At 46.1% G+C, this 21,338-nt stretch overlaps 1 protein-coding gene across 2 annotated transcripts in view; it reads left to right on the forward strand.

The window, feature by feature from the left end:
* Positions 1-21,338, forward strand: part of BCAR3 (BCAR3 adaptor protein, NSP family member) — a 121,017-nt gene that overhangs the window by 51,416 nt on the left and 48,263 nt on the right. The window contains exon 1 of one of the 2 annotated variants that reach the window (XM_003260061.3): positions 16,727-16,977. The exons of the other annotated variant lie outside the window; for it this stretch is intronic. Coding sequence (XP_003260109.3) covers positions 16,894-16,977 — 84 coding nt within the window. The 5' untranslated portion in view covers positions 16,727-16,893. Of the gene's footprint in view, positions 1-16,726; positions 16,978-21,338 lie in introns of those variants that run through there. 2 annotated transcript variants of the gene reach the window in all.

Consider the following 21,338-nt stretch of genomic DNA (forward strand, 5'->3'; position numbering starts at 1 on the left):
TTTATTTGTTTATTTTATTTTTTTTGAAACAAGGTCTGGCTTTGTCACCCAGGCTGGAGTGCAGTGGCACAATCTCAGCTCACTGTAATCTCTGCCTCCCAGGCTCAAGCCATCCTCCCACTTCAGCCTCATGAGTAGCTGGGTCTACAGGCATGCACCATCACACCTGGCTGATTTTTGTTTTTTTTTTTTTTTTTTTTAGAGACCTGGTTTCACCATCATGTTGGCCAGGCTGGTCTCAAACTTGTGAGCTCAAGTGATTCACCTGCCATGGCCTCCCAAAGTGCTGAGATTACAGGTTTGAGCCACCACACCCAGCCTTATTTGTTTACTTTTAAAAATAAGACTTCTCACTAGCATTTGAGTCCTGAGGACAAAGACCCTTTTGTTGAGTGACTGAGCACACACACCAGATGCACAAGGGCGTTTATTTTAATTTTTAATTTTTGTGAGTACAGAGTAAGTGTATATGAGATATTTTGATATAGGCATACAATGTGTAATAATCACATCAGGGTAAACGGGGCATCCATCACCATTTATCCTTTGAGTTACAAACAATCCAGGTATACTCTTTAGTTATTTTAAAATGTACACACACTGGGCACTTAAATTTAGGGAAGGGGAAATGAGATTGTTCTAAAAACTTATATTTCGCAAAGCAGGTAATGCTGATGTCTCTAAAATTTTTCCAGAAATCCTTCAGTGTTTTTATTTCAAAACAGCAAGGAGGTTCCCACACCTAACCTCAGTCTACCTTCTCTTGCCCACCTGGTACAGGATAAAAACTGTGGGGTTGTCACCTTAAACACTCACATATTTGGGCAGAGATATACACTGTTTTTAAAAGTGTAGTTCTGGCAGCTTCTATGGCTTAGACCTATCTCCTCTTTGGGAGATCTTGTTAACTATAGTCAGTAACTTCAACACCAAAACGAAGAGGCCTGGATTGCTAGCTTTAGAATCATTTGCTGTTAAGTTCTGCCCTCTAGTGGTCATCACTGTCACAACAGCTCAGCATTTGGCTACAATTCGGTTTCTAAATATTCTAAGAGCTTTTAATATTAAATGTAATATCGTGTCAGGACATTGTATTCAACTTCAGAAAGAAGAGCTGTGTTTACAGTACATGGAAAGGCAGATTTAAATTGTCAAGGAATTTTATTATTAGAATTGTCAATATTCTTGAACGAAGAGCTCTAAAATGCTATGATACTGTATGTAGATTTTGAGATAGGAGGTTTGCATTTGGCCCGAAGTGTTACCTCTGGTAACCAAGAAGTTTCCTGGGAACAACTTGTATTTGAATCGTGATTTGATATCTGTAAAAACGTCTCGGCTTGGCAGGAAGGATACTGGTATTGGGTAAGGCAGAAGACTCCATGCCTGGGAGACAGCGTGTGCCCAGGCTGACTGGAGCAGGAGAGAACAGTGGGATGAGCCTTGGGAGAAGCACTAGGTGCTCCATGTTGCTTGAATGGGAAAAGAGACTCCAAGAAGAAGATCACGTTGTTAAGAAATGAGTTTGGGAGGAATTTTATTTATTGCCAAACTATCTGACTACATATAACTTTGCAACTTGCTTTTTTATTGGACATCATTCCATATTAAACGTATGGGCCTCCCTCCTTCTTTTGAATGGGTACCCAGTATTCCATTGTATGAAATACAGTTATAGTTAACTAGTTCCCTACTGACATTTGGGTTTTGCTAGTGTTCTGTTAGAAACAGTTTTGTGGTTAGTACGTAGTCATTTAGTAAGTATTTGTTGAGTCTCTTCCCTGTGCTGGTCACTGTTCCAGGGGCTGAGGATACAGCCCTGAACAAAACAATATCCCTGCCCCTGTGGAGTTTTTACTCTGGGGGTGGAGGACTGGGAGACAGTAAGAAAGACAGTCAAGTCAATCCTGTTAGCTGACGATGAGTGCTTAGCAGAAAAGATGCATCAGGGAAAGGAGCTATGAAAGTTGGGGTAAGGGGACATTAAATTTTAGATAGGGTGACCAGGGAAGGCCTCACCAAGAAGGTGACTTTTGGGTGGAAATACAAGTCAACTGTGATGTCTAAGGGGATGAAGAAGGGCAAGGCTTTGAAGCCGGGGCTCGCCTCTTCCATGGAGGAGCGAGGAGGCCAGAGGCTGGAGCTGGTGAAAGCAGCTGGTGTCAGAGTGGCAGAAGGTGATGTGCGAGGGATTGTGTGTCAGAGTAAGGACTTTAATTTTTTCTGGAATGAGATGGGAGGCATCTCAGGTTCACTTTGGCTTCTGTGTTGCTGCTAGACTGCAGGGGACAGGGGCAGAAGGAGGGAGACCAGTGGGGAGGCTACTGTGATTGTCCAGATGAGAGATGATGGTAGTTTGGACCTGTGAGAGCAGGAGAGGTGGTAACTAAGGGGGTTCTAGGAACGTAACATGAAGGCAGAGCCATCAGCACTTCCTGCTGGATTGGACATGAGGTGGGAGAAGAGAGGAGCCACACTTGACACTGGTAGGATGGTGCTGTTGTCAGTGGAGGTGGCTTGGTGTGCGTTTGTGTAAGAATTTTCAGAAGATAAAAATCTAGGAGTAGAATGATTCAGTGTCACGTAGTGGGTCAAAATAAAACTTCTTGGCAACTGAAAGTTTTTTTTATTTGTTGTTTCTTACATTTTTCTCAGTTTCTAATTTTTTTCTAATAGTGTTTTTATGATAGTTACTTAGAAAAATAAAAACACCCCTGTAATTGTATCCCTGTAATTGTAAAATACTGAAAACTTGTGGCTCAATCAAAATTATGTAAAGCAAGTACCTGAAATATTAGAGCAGAAGTTAATGAAATATTTTTAAATGTTTATTTAACTTATTTTTACTTAATGACCATTTCTTGTAATTCATTTAAAAATAAGAATAAACCCATTAGGCCGGGCGCATTGGCTCACGCTTGTAATCCCAGCACTTTTGGGAGGCCGAGGTGGGCGGATCACGTGGTCAGGAGATCGAGACCACGGTGAAACCCCGTCTCTACTAAAAATACAAAAAATTAGCCGGGCGTGGTGGCGGGCGCCTGTAGTCCCAGCTACTCGGAGAGGCTGAGGCAGGAGAATGGCGTGAACCCAGGAGGCGGAGCTTGCAGTGAGCCGAGATTGCGCCACTGCACTCCAGCCTGGGCGACAGAGCGAGACTCCATCTCAAAAAAAAAAAAAAAAAAAAGAATAAACCCATTATATACCAGTGAATGTACATTTGTGGTAAGAATGACATTGTTTTACATATTTGCACATCTCTTTAGTGTCTGATAGAACACAACTTGATTCTATTTGCTTCGGTGTTCACTCTGTTGTTTTATGTTACTTTGATTGAAGTCTCAAATAATGTGGCCCTGCACAGGTATGCAGTTCAGAAAGGGAGGAGTATTTTAATAGCCTCTTCAGATCATTACAGATGTTGGTCTTTGATACTAGACTAGAGCTCAACAAGTTGTAGTTCCTTAAAGGTTAACTGCAATGTGGACTCTGAAATCCTGTCAATGAACTTGTTTTATTTCCTTAAAATTCAATTTGAATGGATCTCTCTTGCAATTTGAATGGATCTTTTACCCATGAGTTTATATCATCATGCATTGGCCATTTGAAAAATATTGGCTTACAAGTTATGCAGATCTTATAAATGTTACATATTTCACTATGTAATATCAAAACTCACATTCATTAATATGACCACCAATCTCATCAGAAAAATCATTAAAGTATTGGAAAGCTGTCAAACTCGTGATGAATACAAGTTTTCCAAAATTCTAATTTTCACTTGAAACCTGGAATTTTATCATTGGCAACAAACACTGTCTGTTGTATTCCTTGAAGCAACAGGCTCACTTTGTTCGTTTTTCAGAAAATGGCTGCCAAATAAATACCCATGTCTGAATAACCAAGTTTGTCAGACATTCTTTGAAGTAAAAATTGTGCTCTACGAAAAAGCAGCTAGTTGAGCCTACGATTCAATTGCACAGTTGCTTTTCCTTCACACAAACTCTGTGCTTGGAAATGCAGCAGAATTGTCTTCTGTGCATGTCCTGTTGCATTGTACAGAATACTAAAGAGACATGTACTCGAGGGCCCAGATTTAATAAAGTGAGTAATTCTCACTGCTTCATCAAAGACTTCTAGGTGGAACTGGCTGTTTTTCTTCAATTCTTTGAGCCAGTGGGAGTCAAGAGTGCAATGGCCCCTGGTAGAGTTTGGTGCCTCTGCCTTGCTTTGTGCTGAGGCACCAGGAATTCACCCATCATAGCTTTTGCACCACCAGTATAAATGTCAACCCAGTGAAACAGGCAAAAAATGTCTCTGTATTATTATGAAAATAAGTTTGGACTTCTCAGACCCCCAGAAGACCCCCCAGCCTGCAGATCAGCCTGTGGAACACACTTTGAGCACCACTGTACCAGAGGGTCTTTTGCTACTGAAGAGACTAAAAGCTGCAAAAACACTTAAAACACAAATAATCCCCTCTTGTTTATCTAAATCCATATTTATTTCTCTAGCAAAATTTACCTTTAAGCTCAGCTTGCCCAACAGTTGCATTTACATTTAAAGAGACTTGTTTTTAATACAGAAAAGACATCAAATTTTCATTTAAAATTAAGGAAAAAATTGAGAGTCAATCCTTGAAGTAAGGGTTCTCAACTGTGGGCCTGTTCCTTGCAGTGAAGTGGATTGTGACACCTCTGGAAATGCTAACTCTATGTAACATAACCAAGTCATGATATACTGTAAAGATCTGGTTGCTCATCATATACTATAAAGTGCTAGGCCAGAAGCAATTGTAACTCTCCTCTCATTGCTTTATATTAAAACTCTGAAAACCCCAAGCTTGGTGAGGCCAAGGCTGGGTTATTGCAAGGTGTTCTGCCTGCATATGCAAGTGCAGTCGAGGGAGAAATTTGTTGCAGGGATCCGTTTACTTGGGGCAGGCTGGAAGTGCGCATTCTCCTGATCCTTAAGCTTTTATTAATTGCTGCAGCCTTGGCTCCTTCTATGCTCCCAGTGTGGATTTGCTGGCAGAGCTCCATCCGTCCTTTATGTGAATGAAGATAAGGATGTGTCAGACCCTGGGAATGAGAACATGCTGTTTGGCCCTTCAAGGCAATTTCCTTTCGAGTCCCAGCCCTCTGCAGATGGCATCTAATTGTTTCTTGAATGACCTCAGTGTCCAGGCTGCAGGAACCTGGTCTGAGAAGCCATTTCACATATTTATTAGCCTGTGGATGAGAACTTACTATATAAAGCCCCCATTCACACTCTCAAAAGAGCTTTTTGTACAGAAGAAATAAGGAAGCTGATGGACTGTTTCCTGTGACCACGAGTCTTCAGCTGAATTCTTGTTTTTACCAGGCCCAGGTGGGTGTATTTTGAAGGGGTCTGTGTGGTCCAGCTGAGTCCATCCCGGTTCAGTGCCCTCCTCTGTGTCTCCTCATGGTCTCTACATGAAAGCCTTGACAGGACAGAGTCAAGTCCCCTTACCTCCTGGTTTCAGGATTACTTGAACAGAGTACAGGTGGTGTGAGTTGGGAATTACTACATTCTGGAAGCCTCTCCCAGTTTGGAATCCCAGCTAGTTCAAAGTTTGAGACAGTAAAATGACTTTTTTTTTTTTTTTTTTTTTTGAGACGGAGTCTCGCTCTGTCGCCCAGGCTGGAGTGCAGTGGCGCAATCTTGGCTCACTGCAAGCTCCGCCTCCTGGGTTCACACCATTCTCCTGCCTCAGTCTCCCGAGTAGCTGGGACTACAGGTGCCCACCACCACGCCTGGCTAATTTTTTTGTATTTTTAGTAGAGATGGGGTTTCACCATGTTAGTGAGGATGGTCTTGATCTCCTGACCTCGTGATCCGCCCTCCTCGGCCTCCCAAAGTGCTGGGATTACAGGCATGAGCCACTGCGCCCGGCTGTAAAATGACTCTTAGGGCCAAAGTGGGAAGCAGCCCTAATTCAGCCAGAGGCTGGCAAGGCTGGCTTACCTGGTGAGGAGCATGACTTCTGGGTGGCCTGTCATCCCTCACGCCTCTCCAGTTCTGAGCTATTTTTGGAGAGACAGGGAAGGGCCCCTACCTTCTTGCAAATACCATGAACAACAGCCACGTCTCTAGAAATATGCATGCACACTTACTGCATATCTTAGTTCCAGGTGTTTGTGGACCCCAGGTAGAGAATCCCTGAGCTATCTCCAAATGTTCAGTGGGCCCCTATCATGTTCAGGCATTCCAATGATGACAATAAGACATGGGTCATGAGGCCAACAGACAAGGGCACCAGTCATTTTAATGAGTGCTTCAGTAGCTGAACCCTGGAGGACAGGGTTGGAGCTGGGCTTCTTACTGGGGTAAGTAGAATAATAGCAAGGGGAGAAGGAAACCCCTATGGGCCCACACAGACTGAGAGCAGGGGCTCCCAAACTTCCAGGCCATGTCCACCTAAGGACTGTCTAAGGAGCACATTTGTGAAGATTTGAATGTGATTTGGAGATGATGTAAACGTCCTGTCCTTTGACCTGGAAAGAAGTCATGAGGGTTGCCCTCACAGGTGACTGTACCGGGAAAAGCTCACCTGGCCTCAGTAAGGGAATGTCTCAGCCAGTACCTCTAAATTGGGTCCTGTGGCCTTCCACATAGCAGAATAGCCTTTTGGAAACATCCTCCAGGAGCTGAGGATGGTGCTGATGCCACATAAGCAGGGCTGAGAACGCAGTTGGTTTGTGCTTTCCCCTGGCTGGGAGGTGCTGGGTGTGGGAGCAGAACTCACCCCTACACCAGTGGCACAGTACATTCCAACAACATGAATCCCTCTCCCTCTTCCTAGAGGCAAATTCTTGTATCGTTATCCTTGAAAACTCAAGACAACTTAATTATTTCCATGGAAGTCCCTGGAATAGACTGCAAAACACCATTAATTTCCTTTCATTGCTGACACACGAGTGTGCAACCCTATTATTAATGGGTGTATAATATGCATGTTTTCATTTAACATCAGTTCATGTTGGCTCCTTGTAGTGTTTCTCAGATACAGAGATCACATTTTATACACATAATCTCCAACAGAGCCAGACACGTTATGTTACATCTCCATCTCAAGTTTTAATCTTACACTGATAAGGTGAGCCTGTAAACCCAAATTGATGGTGTGAGCTAGGAAACTTACCTCTGAGAAGGGCAGGGGTGGAGTGGCCTGGGTTGATGACTACTTCTGGGAAGGAAAACATTTTTAGGACCTTAGTCTCTTGCCTCTGCTTCTCTCAGCACTTTGACCACATGCTCTTCCATCAGCTTCTTTATGCAGTGAGGGCCTGGCTGTGGGCTGCTCTAGGCTTATATTCTTAAAGCTTGTGGTCCAAGGGGAAAGGGGATGTCTCTCTCAGCCCTAGTTTGAAAAGTCTCAGGGAAGAACCATGTTTGGTCTCATGTCATTCACCTGCTTACTCTTGGACCATTCAGTGTTCAGTATTCTGATTGGCTCACACATCCATTAAAAGGATGAATACACATGCTACTCAGTAAAGCTTTTAAATATAATAGCCACCACCTGCTATCTATACCATTCCCCCCCCCCACATTTTTAGGATCAGAAGTATATTCTACTATATTTCTATTATCTTTATTCAGGATACATATATAAAATGTTGAGACATGAATGCTAAGTTTTGTGGAAAAAAAAAAAAAAATCTTTTCAAGTCCTATTCCCATCTTTCCCTAGTTTATCTCCCTCCTGGTTTATGTACTGGATACCCATTGCCTCCAAGCTTGCCAGATTCGCTGCTGTTACAGAGAAGTTATGGACAGCGGGTGGGAGTGTCCAGAGGGGCTGTGGATCCCCAGCCCATCTATAGCTTGTCCTTGGACGGATTCCCACATCTTATCACAAGTGACCCAACAGGGAGTCCTGGTGTTCCTGGAGAGTTACCCAGATGGGTTTCTGCTGCTCTCCCTAGTAATTCGCCCTTCTTCCACCCAGCCCTTCCACCCATTTGGATATACACTGCAAGGCGTACCCAAATCCTTGAGCCACTGGCAAAGGAATTTATTGTCCCCACCTTGGCACCAGGAAGGGCAAATATTGACCTTCTGGATGTCACTCCTGCAGACAGCATTGTGCTTGGCAGTTGACTATGTTAGGAAGTGAAGAAACTGGCCGGCAGTCAATGAGGTCCTTCCATGCACAGAACCCTCTGAATTGGCCTCTTCCTGTAGAGGAAGGGGTACTGTTTGTGTTTCCATGTGACAAAGGCGGTCCCTTAACCCTTCTTGTGCAGCAAGCCTTTGTTGCCTCCTGGTTCTCAGATTCTGACGTCAGCATCCATCTCTCCCAGCCCTGCCCTTTCCTTTCAGCTGTGAGTGGAATAGGACCTCTGATGGACTATTGCAGATGAGATCTGCTGTCTGTGTTGCCAAGAGTATCTGTCCCTCTGTTGAAGGGAGGTCTGCCTTTCAGATTTGCATAAGATAAAGCACTTCTGGTGACCAGGTGTTCTGCATGCTTCCCTCATCACACCAGATAGAGCCAGCCATTCTGATTCATTGTTGTTTTAATCATTAACTTTAAGAGCTGTTTGATCCCACATGTGAAATGCAGATAATAATACTTCTCTCCCAGTGTGAGTATGAAATAGGACACTATGGTAAAAGTTCTCTGTAGAAATGCTGGCTCCTGGCCGAGCATGGTGGCTCACGCCTGTAATCCCAGCACTTTGGGAGGCCTAGGAGGGTGGATCACAAGGTCAGGAGTTCAAGGCCATCCTGGCCAATATGATGAAACTGTGTCTCTACTAAAAATACAAAAATTAGCCCGTCTCTACTAAAAATACAAAAATTAGCCAGGCATGGTGGCGGGTGCCTATAGCCCCAGCTACTCGGGAGGCTGAGGCAGAGAATCACTTGAACCCAGGAGGTGGAGGTTGCAGTGAGCTGAGATTGCGCCACTGCACTCCAGCCTGGGCGACAGAGTGAGACTCTGTCTCAAAAAAAACAAAACAAAACAAAAAAAAACAATGCGGCTTCTGGGGACCTTTCACACAGGGTGAGTGAGGTGAAACGATGTCTGTGACCGCTGCAGGCTTCTTCAAGGCGTCTCTGAAGTCCGTGGTGAGGAGGGGTTGTTGAGAGTCAAACTTGTAGCTCTTCCAGTTTTCTGTCCTAAGTATTATATGCAAACAAGGTCCTTCTACCCACTGAGTGAAGGGGTTCCGGTGCTGGTTAAAGCTGCTCCAGCTGCCATAAAGAACTGCAGTACTACTTGCCTCAAGGCTATCTATCCCCTCCTCTTACCAGCCACATCCCTGCTACAGCCCGGGTGTGTGCAAGGTGGCCAGCCAGGGTGCTTTATTGGTCCTTACTCACTTCTGTGACCACCAGAGTATTCTCACCTCCCTTCCCAAACGCCACTGAAAGTCTTTCTGGATCAGAAGGAATTTTTTGGTCGTGTGACTCTTTGAGATTGGGTAAAAGTCGTAACCCCTCTCCTCAATGAGCACAACAGTTTGTATACAGTTTCTAGTGGCCCATGGAAGCCCCAGTCCACCCCTAGGTTCAGAACTCGTCTGGACTGAGTCTTACAGCTACTTTGGCAGGATGCAGAATTATCCATTACATCACTCAGATGGTAATACCCATGATCAGCTTATGACCATGAAAAAGGGATATTTTCCCACTGAAATATTTTGTTTACATGGCTAGAATTTGCTTGACAACAGAAATGCAATTGATAAGACCATTTTCTCTCCAGGCTGGAATGGGTGGGGTTACTCCTGACTCCACCTCTCACCTGCTACAGACCCCACCCTCCCCCCGTGGGTTCCTGCCTTCATAGGCAGGTGATCCCTTGCAGGCAGGTTCATCCATTCAGCCACTTGGCAGCCTTTCTGGGTGGAGATAGGGATGGGTGGCTTTAGAAGAATGCACTGTAACTCTGGCAGATTCCTGCCATTAGGGACTTGAGAGAAGGAGATCTAGGCAGAAGGCAGTATCTGGGAGGACACAGGGAGAAAGTCTAGAGAGGGCAGAGGGGTCACAGCATCTGAGGAGCTATACCAGACATGGTTGTAGTTGGTTGGTATCAGACAACCCAGTAATACAGGCCAGGGAAGTATGAAGGAGTTAGCATGTGAGAGGTGGTTCTCTGGGGATGCTAAACACATGTGGAAGATCTGTTCCCAGGGCTGAATTGCAGGGCCAGGGCAGGGGGAGGTGGGGCTGGAGGAGTGAGGATCCTGTAGGGCATCCAATCAGGACTGAGGCTGAAGTCCAGTTCTGCAACAGCTTGGTCCCAAGGCAATGGGAAAGGAGGGGTACCACCCAGGCCCCATAGGCAGAGGGGGCCCACAGGATCCCCAGTCAGATTGGCTCAGACAAGGGTGGTACATGGCGAGCTCGTTGTTGTGGATGAACCCAGGAGTCCCCTGGGTTAGGATCATGTGAGCAGATGCTGTGGATACACCTGCTGCCTGTTAAACAACTCCTAACATGACAGAGACTCTGGAGTAGAAAATCCTGAGACATCTGAGCAAGTGTGATTAAAACCATATGTGGTATTTTAATAAGCGGTTTTAGAATTTAATGAGTAACATATATTTTAAGGCTAAAAGCTTTTAGAAGTCTCCTTATTATACCAGCTCCTAAGTATACCAGCTGGGAGCCAGCCAGTGGTCAGTGGCTCATGGCATGGGTGGGTGTCCACTCTCTTCTCGTGGCTACAGGCATGATTCCTGCAGCCCAGCGTGTGGGTGGGCGTGTGCCCTGTGAGTACAGTGGGGAAGATGGGGTTTGTTGTCCCTTCCTTCGAAGGGGGAAGGAAGCTCATGTTTCTTGAGTGCCTACTGTGTGTTGGGTGCCAGGCCCTCCGCGTGATATCTCACTTGATACTTACAACAACTTGGTAAGTTTGGGGAGGAAACTAAGCCTCAGAGAAGTTAATTAATTCCCCAAGGTCACCCAGCTAGCTAGTGGTGAAGACCGGAACCCATCCTGGCTCGCTCTCTAGCCTCCTACCTCCAGGGTGTGTTACAGAGCCATTTTGAAGACAAGCAGGTGTCTGTCTCACAGCTCAGTTTTGGAAGATGCCATTTTGCAGAGGTGCTTGTGAGACAGAGAACTGGCGCAGTGGAGATGGGAGAGAGGCAGCTGTTCCTGGCTGGTAAGGCCTCCAGAGGGCCTCGCAGATGCCCCTCTGCCCATTTCTGCAGCGCTCTGCATGGGAGAGACCTCTGAAGGGCTTTGTGGTCATTGCCTATTAGTTGCTTACATAGCTCATGCCTACCAAAAGTGGAAGGAAAGGGAAAGAGAAAAGTGTACAGCAAAGAAAACCCAGGAGCTGAGATGGCGCGAAAAGTAAGTGATCGCTCCAGGTGTAATTGCTTGCGTGGTAAGTGTAGAAGAAAAGGAATCTTGGGAAGTAGGTGGTGAATCATCTTGGATGGATAAGACTCCAAGGGCTATATGGATGGGCTTCAGTGGATACAAGAATCCCCTGAAGCAGAGGTGCCCAAGAGGGAGAATGGGTTCTTAGTTTCTGTTTCCGGTTGGGCCAGTAAAGCCCCTTCCTCATCCCTTTTTTCCACTTATCACTAGAGACAGAAACTAAAAACCATGGCTTCAGCCAGGCGCAGTGGCTCACGCCTGTAATCCCAGCACTTTGGGAGGCCGAGGTGGGCAGATCATGAGGTCAGGAGATTGAGACCATCCTGGCCAACATGGTGAAACCACGTCTCTACTAAAATACAAAAAAAAAAAAAAAATTGGCGTGGTGGTGTGTGCCTGTAGTCCCAGCTACTTGGGAGGCTGAGGCAGGAGAATTGCTCGAACCTGGGAGGCAGAGGTTGCAGTGGGCCAAGATCGCGCCACTGCACTCCAGCCTGGCGACAGAGCGAGATTCCGTCTCAAATAAAAATAAAAATAAAAAATAAAAAAAATACCCATGGCTTCAGGCTGCTAAATGCCTAAAACAGAACAAAACGAACAACAACATAATAAGGCGGGTTGGACAAATTCTAATTGTAAAGCATTGCAAGTATGTGTCTTTTGCTTTAGAAGGAGGGCCCATGACTTTCTTTCATAGAATCTCAGAGAAGGCCAAGATCATCAGATAGTGAGTCTGCCATTTGAGAGCTTGTGATTATGTCCTGTATGTGTTTTCTTTCTTTTTCTTTTCTTTCTTTTTGCCTTAATGCTAAAAACAGAAAATTGAGCTTGTATAATATAAGATTTCTGGGGTGACACCAGGAACTAGGTGGTAGTGGTGGAGAGGTGAATGGAGCAGAATTGTGTGTGATAGCGTAAGAAAGCAAAATGGCACAGTGCCTAATTTTGCTTCACATTACTCAGTTATACAATTTTAATAGCTAGTTAGAGAAACAGAAATTGGTAAGGGAAGACAGAAGGCCCAGCAGAGAGAAATCTGCTGTGAAGACTGTACTTAGTCTCTTTGTTTGCGTGCTGGGCAGATCAATACTGCTTCCGGATAGAGACCATTTAATAGCCATACTCTTTCATCCCCTTGAGGAATCTGGGGAAACTGTTAGACCAGGATACCTACAGCACACACTCCTAAATGTACCCTCTGTGTTCACCAGGGCAGGCGAACGTCTTGTCCACAGCAATACACAAAGGGGGCCAGAGGGCGCAGGCATTGTTTCCTGCCCTCCTCCTACTGAGTCTTGTTTGCATTCCCTTTTGGAGCAAGAAATCAATCAGATTTGCATATAGGGAAATGTGTAGAACTGTCTTTGGCAGCTTCCGTAGCTACTGAGCCTGGCTGGAAGAGGAGCTGACCTCTTGCACAAAGTCCTCTCCTCCTGTCCTCCCTGGTTTCCCAGCTCTCCTCCCTCAGGCCCTCTGGCTCTTTGTGGGAAGGTGTGTGAGCTCCTGGCTTATTTGTTCAGAATCAGGCAGAGATAGGGTGGGTGCTGGGCAAGTCTTGAGAAGCAAGGCTGCAGATCAACTTGCTCCCTTATCTGCCTAGGGCTTTGCAGGCACCTGCCACACTGCTGTCCACGGAGCCTCACCATGACGCCAGGCTGGTGCTGAGTGGGGCAAGGTCCAGGCTAATCATTTCCTACCTCCCAGGGCACCAGGAAAGATGCAGCTGGTTCCATCAGCCTCATGCCCTAGTTCATTAAAGCTGTCTTTGTTCACCGAGAGCCAGATCACTGGGGTTTAGGGGAAGCAAAAAGCCAGAAAGCATTGATCTTTAGGGGAGAGGGAGTAGGATAAAGGGTCTTAGTAGTTGCCACAAGATGTTTTGAGCTGTTCTGATCACAATGACTGGTGTTCACCCCTGACTGATGTCCCTTTGGGCAGGAACGAGCCAGGCTTTGAAGCCTGGGGTGAGTCACTGTCCTCTAGCCATGGGCAGAGTCACTGTCCATGGGGCCGCTTGACAAAGTCCAAGAGTGCCTCAGTGTAAGGCTTGATGCCCTGATTCTGGGCTGCTTTGGGAAGGGTTTGGGGCTATGGGCAGTATTGTGTTCCAGATGTGCTGAAACAGTGAAAAGCAGGTACCTGGCAGGCATGTCTTTCTCCTGCCATCTCCCTCCATGCCCTGTTTGAGAGAGGCCCTACCTCACCAGGAGCCTGATCTTCTAGCGGGGGCCGTGGTGCTTTGGGAAAAGGACTCTGCATCCACTCTCTTGGCCCTTCTCAGCCGGGGGGCTGCTGCCAACAGGAAGCATGTGTCTGCTGAATATGGCTGGCAGGCAGCTCCTGTTTCCATGGTTACTAAATAGGGCAGGTTAGTATTAGGGCTGCCCAAGGAAAAACTGGCATTGAGGGCAGTGCTTATGCAGGGGTCTTCCTCCGGCCTGCTTTAACCCTCTTTTTGAATTAGAGGGTGGGCAACATTTGACCCGAGGTAATGGAGGTTTCCTTCAAGGACCCACCTGGCTTCCCAGCCATGGCTTTAATCACAAGTGTTTCCCTCGGTGCAAAGGAGCGAGCCTTCCAGGCGGCCAGAGAAGGGTGGTGGAGTTCACCCTGTAGAACCTTTTCCAGAGCTCAGAGCTGCCTGACTGGGTCCCTCCCTTCCTCAGTCCCTGGGAGTTCCTTAGAAATGCCCTCCCCTATCCCGAAAGGGGCATGGTGTTTAGAAAGCCCTGCATCCAAATTTGATGAGTCCCAAATCCCATGCACCAGATCATCAGAAAGTGGCCCACTGCCCCAGGTCACAGCCCTTTCACGGGGCTGTGTGAGTAACAGGTTTAATTATAAGACATTAAAAAATCTATTTGTGTTTCTATGTGATCAGATACCAGGTTCTGCAGTCTGAGGTTGGCGTCCCTAGCCCTTTGTTCTCTGCTGAGTGGTACACAGGTCTGGTCCTCTATTTCTTTGTAACTAGAATAATCATTGTGGGGAGAATGGGAGGAATTGATCAGTGTAAATAGGCAACGTTTAAAAGCTTAACAAGTCAGTGAAGGGCACTTTGAGAATGCATGCAATTATCATCTTTAGTTACAAAAACAACACTTTATTTTAGTCTCTCTCCTTGACCGTTTCAGGAGAAAATTGATTAAAACCTTTGAGTGCTGCCTCAGAAATTATTTTTGGTGTGAAATAAAAATAAAAGATGCTTAGGAAACGGTTACCTAATAAGATTAGTCATTATTTAATCCCGGTGGAACAAAGTCTTTTGGTACTTTGGAGATATTCTTAGAATAAACAGAGAAATCCTCGGGTAACAAGAGCTGTGATACCACAGTGACCTAAGTGTCTTTGGTTTTGTTTTTACCCTGGCTGTGGAGCACTTTATTCGTAATTCTATGTGATTTACATGTCTGAGTTATTTGCATATTACTTTCAGGAATGCATTTCATTCACGATTTCTGGGGGAAGGGTGTCTGGGCTTCGGAGTCTCTTGGCTGACTAATCTCACGAATTTCTGTGCAGGATTTCAGGCACTGCCCCCGTCCCTTTTCTCAGGCCTGGGATGGTGCCTGTCTAGCCTCTTGGGGAGGTTTTTAGCTTGAAGGAATTGTTATTTGCTCTCCAAGGAGAATACCAGGTGAAAATGGCCCGTTCTGTGGTGGCTAATGGCCTGATTGATGAGTCGTGCTCACAGAACTGCTGGGGCCTGGGCCTGGCTGCTCACACGGACTTACCCTTTGCACCCCATCTAACGGAAATGAGGGCAAGCCAGAAAACGCTTCCTCGCAGGTGCAGTACTGGACCTTGGAGGACAGTGGGGACCCACTGACCAGACAGTCTTCAAGGGTTCTTCCAGCTCAGAAAACCCTTCTGAGTTCTGCCACCTTGGTGCTTCCTTCTAGGTTCTCTGGTGGACTTTCTGTGGCCTGGGAGTCCTCAAGACTGTAGACCAGACCTCCAGAGTCAGAGAGGAGAATGAGTGAGGGAGGAAAGCAGAAAGGAAGTCATCGCCCACACCCGCTGTGGCAATAGAGCCTCACTTAGCAGCTCCGTCCCCATGTTGACAGGCCCTCGCCCTTGCCCTTGCGTGGGTGTGAGACTGTGGCTCTCCATACCTGCTCACTGGGCCCAGAACAATTTCCTATTTTTGTGGGCAGACTTGACCTAGTCCAAAGGCCAAGGTCTCCTGGGGATTTGACGCTAATCCCGTTGGATATTTCTCATACCTCCCTCATGCCTCATCTGGTATTGTTCCTTTCTGGACTGAATAGATCTTGTTTCTTCCTCATTACAAGTTTCTGCCTGTGTGAAGTTTTAGAAAGCTTCAGGACACATTCCATATTTGAGGCCGAAGCCACAAAAAGTTAATATTTGGAGCGGTAGGATAGGAGAGGAAGAGCTACAGGCAGAAACCTGGATTTGATTAAAAAAAAAAAAAAAAAAAAAAGACTCGTTGAGCATCTGCTATAACTGGAATGAAAGGAAAAGCAGTTAGTTTTCCCTAAAGGTGTTATGTGGCTCTTGGTAGAGGTAGAGGACTCAGATCGCAGGGAATCCAGGAGGGCCTTGCTTGGCTGCGTTGGATGCGAGGTTTGTGTGCAGGATCTAGGTTACGCAAAGTGGGTAATCAGAGTGGCAGTGAGTAATTAAAGTGAAGGATTTAAAGGAGGGTGTAGGACAAACAGTTGAGTCAGAAGTGGGTACACAGTCCCCATCCTCCCAACAGGTTGCACAGCCAGGTGGGAGGGCATAGGGCGCTCAGGGTGTTTGCTGACAGACTTGCTAATTAAACACCAAAAGGCAATATTGCTTTGCCAGTAGTGATGGCTGTGCCAATGTTATCAGCTGCAAACTGGCTGCCAGGAGCATCTTAATTAAAAATAAACAGCTCTGGAGGTGGGCTTGGGAGAGTGAGGACAGGGATCCTGCCTGGGTTACTTAGTACATCTGGGATTGCTCCTAGGGAAAGTCACTTTTAGGCCACCTCCTTTCCTCAAAGGAGCCTCTGTTCATAACAAGATGGTGTGAAGGTACAACTTACCCTGCTTCCTTAACCCTCTGGGTGCTGGAGTGACAAGCAAACAGAACCACTAGGAGCAAGTTGCATGGTATAGTTCAGCCCCAGAAGGAAATGCTGGGTCTGGGGAGAGGAGCTGCTAATGATTTCTGCCTGGTCTCTAAATTGAGGGGACAGCTAAAGCCCAAGGCCTCTTCTAAGAGGGGTTAGAATTTCATCAGAAAGCAAGTCTGGTCACATGAGAATTTCTGGCACTGTGTGCATGGCAGGCTGGACACCAGCCTGCGAGAATTGAGCGAGTGGATCGTATTGGCTTCAGCAGAGGGGAAAAGTCCCAGACTAGCCTGGGAGAAGGAGCCGACTCACTCCCCCGGCTGCCGACTTCCCTGACTTCTGGGCAGAAGCAGCACAGCTGCTATGGTGGGCTAGGGCTTTAATGTCCGAAGCCCCCTTTCTTTTAACCCTAAAGAAAGTGTGTGGTCCCCGGGACTGAAGACCGAAAGATGCCTAAGGAATGCAATGCTTTCCACACCCTCTCAGCAGCTCTGTGCTGCTTCTATCACCGCAAGTCTTTCATTGGAGTCAAGGTAGGTTTGGTTTGGAAATAAAGTACATCTGTCAGTTTTTTGGGGGACCCTGAAAGCATTAGTTTCCTAAAGGGCAATAGATAAAAGTTTGCAGCTTGCTGATTGTAAAAACAGAGGTGCTTGCTTTGACTGATGGGTCTTCAAGAGCCCCTAGTGGTGTACTTCCCCTGGAAGCAGAGCCCAGTGGCACAGAACGGGGCTCCTTGTCTGTTTTGGGCTGAAGCTGTTTTTCAGGACACTTTCAGTTCTCTGTAGGCTGAAATTTTATACTAAAGTAGCTCAGTAAGACAGAGCTATTTTTCTTCTTTCTCTCTTTGTCTCTCTTCCTTCATTTCTAACGAACACAAGGTGGCTGAGCCCTTTTCTCTGTTTATCCTGCTGGTCCATTACGTATCAATAATGTACATAATGTACAGAAGCCACACAATATTTCCTTTCAAATTGCAGCCAGGTTTCAAAACATCTCAGGGTTCAGAACTGTTGTTGTCTTTACTGCTCACATTTTAACATTTGTTATAAGACACCGGTGCCAAGAGCTTTGTATAATATGTCAATACACTATTTTGATGAAAATATTCAGAGAACCTCCTTTGGCTAATTCAAGATGAGGCCTGTGTTCTATTTGCCTGCCTGTGACGCACTAGGAATTAAGATTAATATAGGCTTTCGTGGATCTTGGGGTTTGTCTGCCTTGGAAAAAGCCTGTCGGCCCCAGCCTGACTGCGGACCTCGTTTATTCCTGGGAAATTGGACTCTGAAAGCTCTCAAGGAATCCTTCCCACCCTGAAGCAGAGCTCCCTCTCCTGTGGGACTGGCTCATTCATTACCTTTGAAAAGGCTGCAGCAGGGTTATGATGTTCTGCTTCTTTCTTCTCAATACGCTTTTTAAAAAATCAGGAAAACTACCTGTTAGTGGGAGAAAACCTTTCTGTTTAAAAATATACAGAGTGGGAAAAGGGTGAGCTTCCACTGATCTTGCTCCCTGGTAGGAGTGTTCATTTTTGTCCCTTTGTCAAGAAATTTGACAGAGGATGAGTAATTAATCATTGGTTAGAAGCATTCCCTTCCTGACTTGAGCCCCTTTCTGTCCTGGAGCCCAGTGAAGTGATGCGAGGTCCATGTGGTTTCTGGCCTAAATATGGATCGTTCAAGTGCGGGGCAGATGAAGTCATGCCATTAACAGTATTTTAAAGCTTCCAAGATAGACTGGGAGGTCCCAAAGGGTATGGTGCACTTCGGGGATTGGCCATGGGTTTCACTCTAATAGAAGTCCTTCCACAAGCCAACTTCTGCTAATTCAGTAAAGCGCAACTCAGCATTGGGTATATGAGGGAGTCAGCCTATAAATATCTGAGTCTGAGGGATGAGTTTCTGTTTGGGTACCTGTTTGTCTGCAGTTACGGCCCCAAGGCTACATAATATATACAAAAGGCCACTTAATACATGGGGTAGTCGGGTCCAGCTGTCCTTCAGCTTGTCCACTCTCTATCTCTCCACCGTGGCCACCCTCGGTGGTTGACTATTGGTAGAAACACCCTTCTTTCCACCTGGACTTCCTACTGTATTCCCAGTTTGTTGAAGTCTTCATAGCACAGAGAGAAGGCCTGAGCTGCTCACTCACTGGAAACTGCAGCCCTCGGTCCCAACTTAGGGTTCACCAACTCCATCCTCAAGATGAGTCTCCCTGTTTTGTTTTGCTTAGCTAGTTACTTGGGAAAGAAATCTGCTTGTACCTAATCCCCCATCCTGCCAGTGGTGCCCCAGTTGATAATGCCGAGTCGCTTTATTGACTCCCACTTTAATTAGGGGTTCCAGATCTTGCTGCTCATAATTAGTTTCCGTTGCAATTAGAGTTTCAAATTAAATTGGGATTGATTGCCTGATAGCAAAGAGGAAATAAAGCTCCAATTCTTGACCATGTATACTGCTTCTCTTGGCATGAATTTCTCATACCAAAAATAACACTGCGGTAGCCATGGTAACTTTCCATTTGGTCTAATCCATATCATCTCTGGAGAAAGTACGATGGTATTAATAGTGTTTGCTGTATGGGAAGAAAACTAAAAATACAGAGGCTCCCTCCTTACATAGGAGAATGATTATACAGGTGTTTTCAGAGAGTAAGGTCTTATTTGCAGAGGTCTTACAGAATTTAGGATGTATTTAGAGGCCTCATACGGACTTGTGTATAAAGACCTTGGAAAGGAATTAAATGGGAGGCCAAAAATGGAGAGAAGGATCAGGGGTGTGCTGGCCGTCATAGAGTTGGGGCCAAATACAAGATGTTCCAGCCATGTTGAGGGTCATGACTTTAATATCGCGAAGGGGTTCACAGTAGACAGCCATTACATAAAAGACTACTGGATCTTTTTTCTGGGGGAAAAAAGATGAAAGTCTGTTTTGTTTAAGCCCAATGGAAAGAAGATTGCAATGGAGATATTCCAGATCATAACATTAACAGACATATTCAAGTTCTAAAGTCTGTAGGTGTTGAATGTAGCCCCTTCCATGCATAAGCCCTCTGTTAGGTGGGGAGGGATTTGTGGGAGGTGTGGGGCAATAAATGAGAATTGAGGCATGGTTCCTGCCTTCAAAGACTTACCACAAGAATATTATTACGTCATAATATCACTTCATTACATTTGCAAAAGACTTTCAAATATATGAGTTCTTTCACATCTTGTCTCATTGGAGTCTCAAAACAAGCTCTATATGCTATGAAGACCTCAAAAACTTTGTCTCACTGGAGTCTGAAAATAAGCTGTGTGAGGTGAGCAGGGCAATAATTTACCCTTTCCGCAGAGGAGACACCGAGGCTCAGAGAAACAGCCTGCCCAGAATCATTTCGTGGGGAACCAGGAATAGAAATCAGATTTTCTGGGCTGAGGCCTAGTGCTCTTTCTTTTTTTTTTTTTTTTTTGAGATGGAGTTGCCCAGGCTGGAGTGCAATGGCATGATCTCAGCTCACTGCAACCTCCGCCTTCTCCTGTCTCAGCCTCCCAAATAGCTGGGATTACAAGCGCCCACCACCATGCCTGGCTAATTTTTGGTATTTTTAGTAGAGACAGGATTTCACCATGTTGGCCATGCTGGTCTTGAACTCCTGACCTTAGGGGATCTGCCCGCCTCGGCCTCCCAAAGTGCTGGGATTACAGGTGTGAGCCACCACGCCTGGCCGCTAGCATTCTTTCTACTGTACTATATTAAGACAATTGACACCTAAAACAAGATGATATTGTGTATGTTAATATTTATTTTGCAGTACAGTTGGGAGAGAACAGTGTGAGCCTTAGTTTTTAGGAAAGCTTCAGGGAGGATGTGGGACTGCTTTTGTTTTTGTTGTTGTTGTTTGTTTTTAAGAACAGGTAACCCCTTTTAAATTTTTCTCCTTTTTTTTAATAACTGGGGATTTGGATGGACAAAGAAAAGAATGGCATAGGGAAGGCATTTCAGCCTGGGGGAGCAGCAGACCCAGTAGCTCAGAGATAGAAAAGCCACTGGCATTTGCAGGAGTGCAGAAGTCCAGACTCGCTCAGAGCAGAAGGTTCACTGGGAAGGTTAGTGTGTGACATGGTCAGAGAAGTCACAGAGGATCTAGGAATAATCCCAGCAGCCAGGCCTCCCGTGCCAGGGGTTAATAAGTACTTGAGGCACATTTCCCCATTGGCTTTCATCCCATTGCATCCTTAGTTCAGCTCAGCAGTCACCGGTTGTGGTACCTTGGATATGTCGGTGCTGGGGACCCAGTGGGAGTTGGTCCAGTGGGGATCCCTGCTGTAATACCATGCCTGGTGGGCATTCTGCAGACATTTAACTCTGGTTGAAGGAAACGATCAGTTATCACTGATTTGGTGTTGCTCTCTTTAGAGGGTGCTGTGGCTCCCTGGAGGCACATGCCTGGCATAGATGGGGCTGGAGTGGGGAGGATCAGGGATGGCCTCCTTCAGGGAGGCAGAGCCTCTGCTGAGTCTGGTGAATTAGTCGAAGTTATCCAGAGAAGGAGGAGAATTGGCCTTCTTCATAGAGAGAGGAGCACGCACAAAGTGTAGAGACGTGGAGGACCCCGGCGTGGGCAGGCAGGGAGGCATCAGCCTGGAAGGGGAGCGCAGGGAGTGGCCGCTGGCAGGCCCGCCCCCAGGTCCCCGGTGAGCTAGAGGAGGAACTTGGTACAATGGATCCCGTTTCTGGGGCTAGCACTGGAAACAAACCCCTACCTCTTCTGGCCCCTTGTGTCTCTGACTGTTAGTAACTTATTTATTTAGATATTTTTGTGGGCAGGGGACAAAGGAGCTGAAACTTTTCACTTTATCAGTGTTTGCGCTTGAGGAAGGGCGGGGGTGCCTGTGTCAGAGGAACCTAAG

Source organism: Nomascus leucogenys, chromosome 12 (assembly GCF_006542625.1).
Source record: "Nomascus leucogenys isolate Asia chromosome 12, Asia_NLE_v1, whole genome shotgun sequence".
Taxonomy (NCBI): Eukaryota; Metazoa; Chordata; class Mammalia; order Primates; family Hylobatidae; genus Nomascus; species Nomascus leucogenys.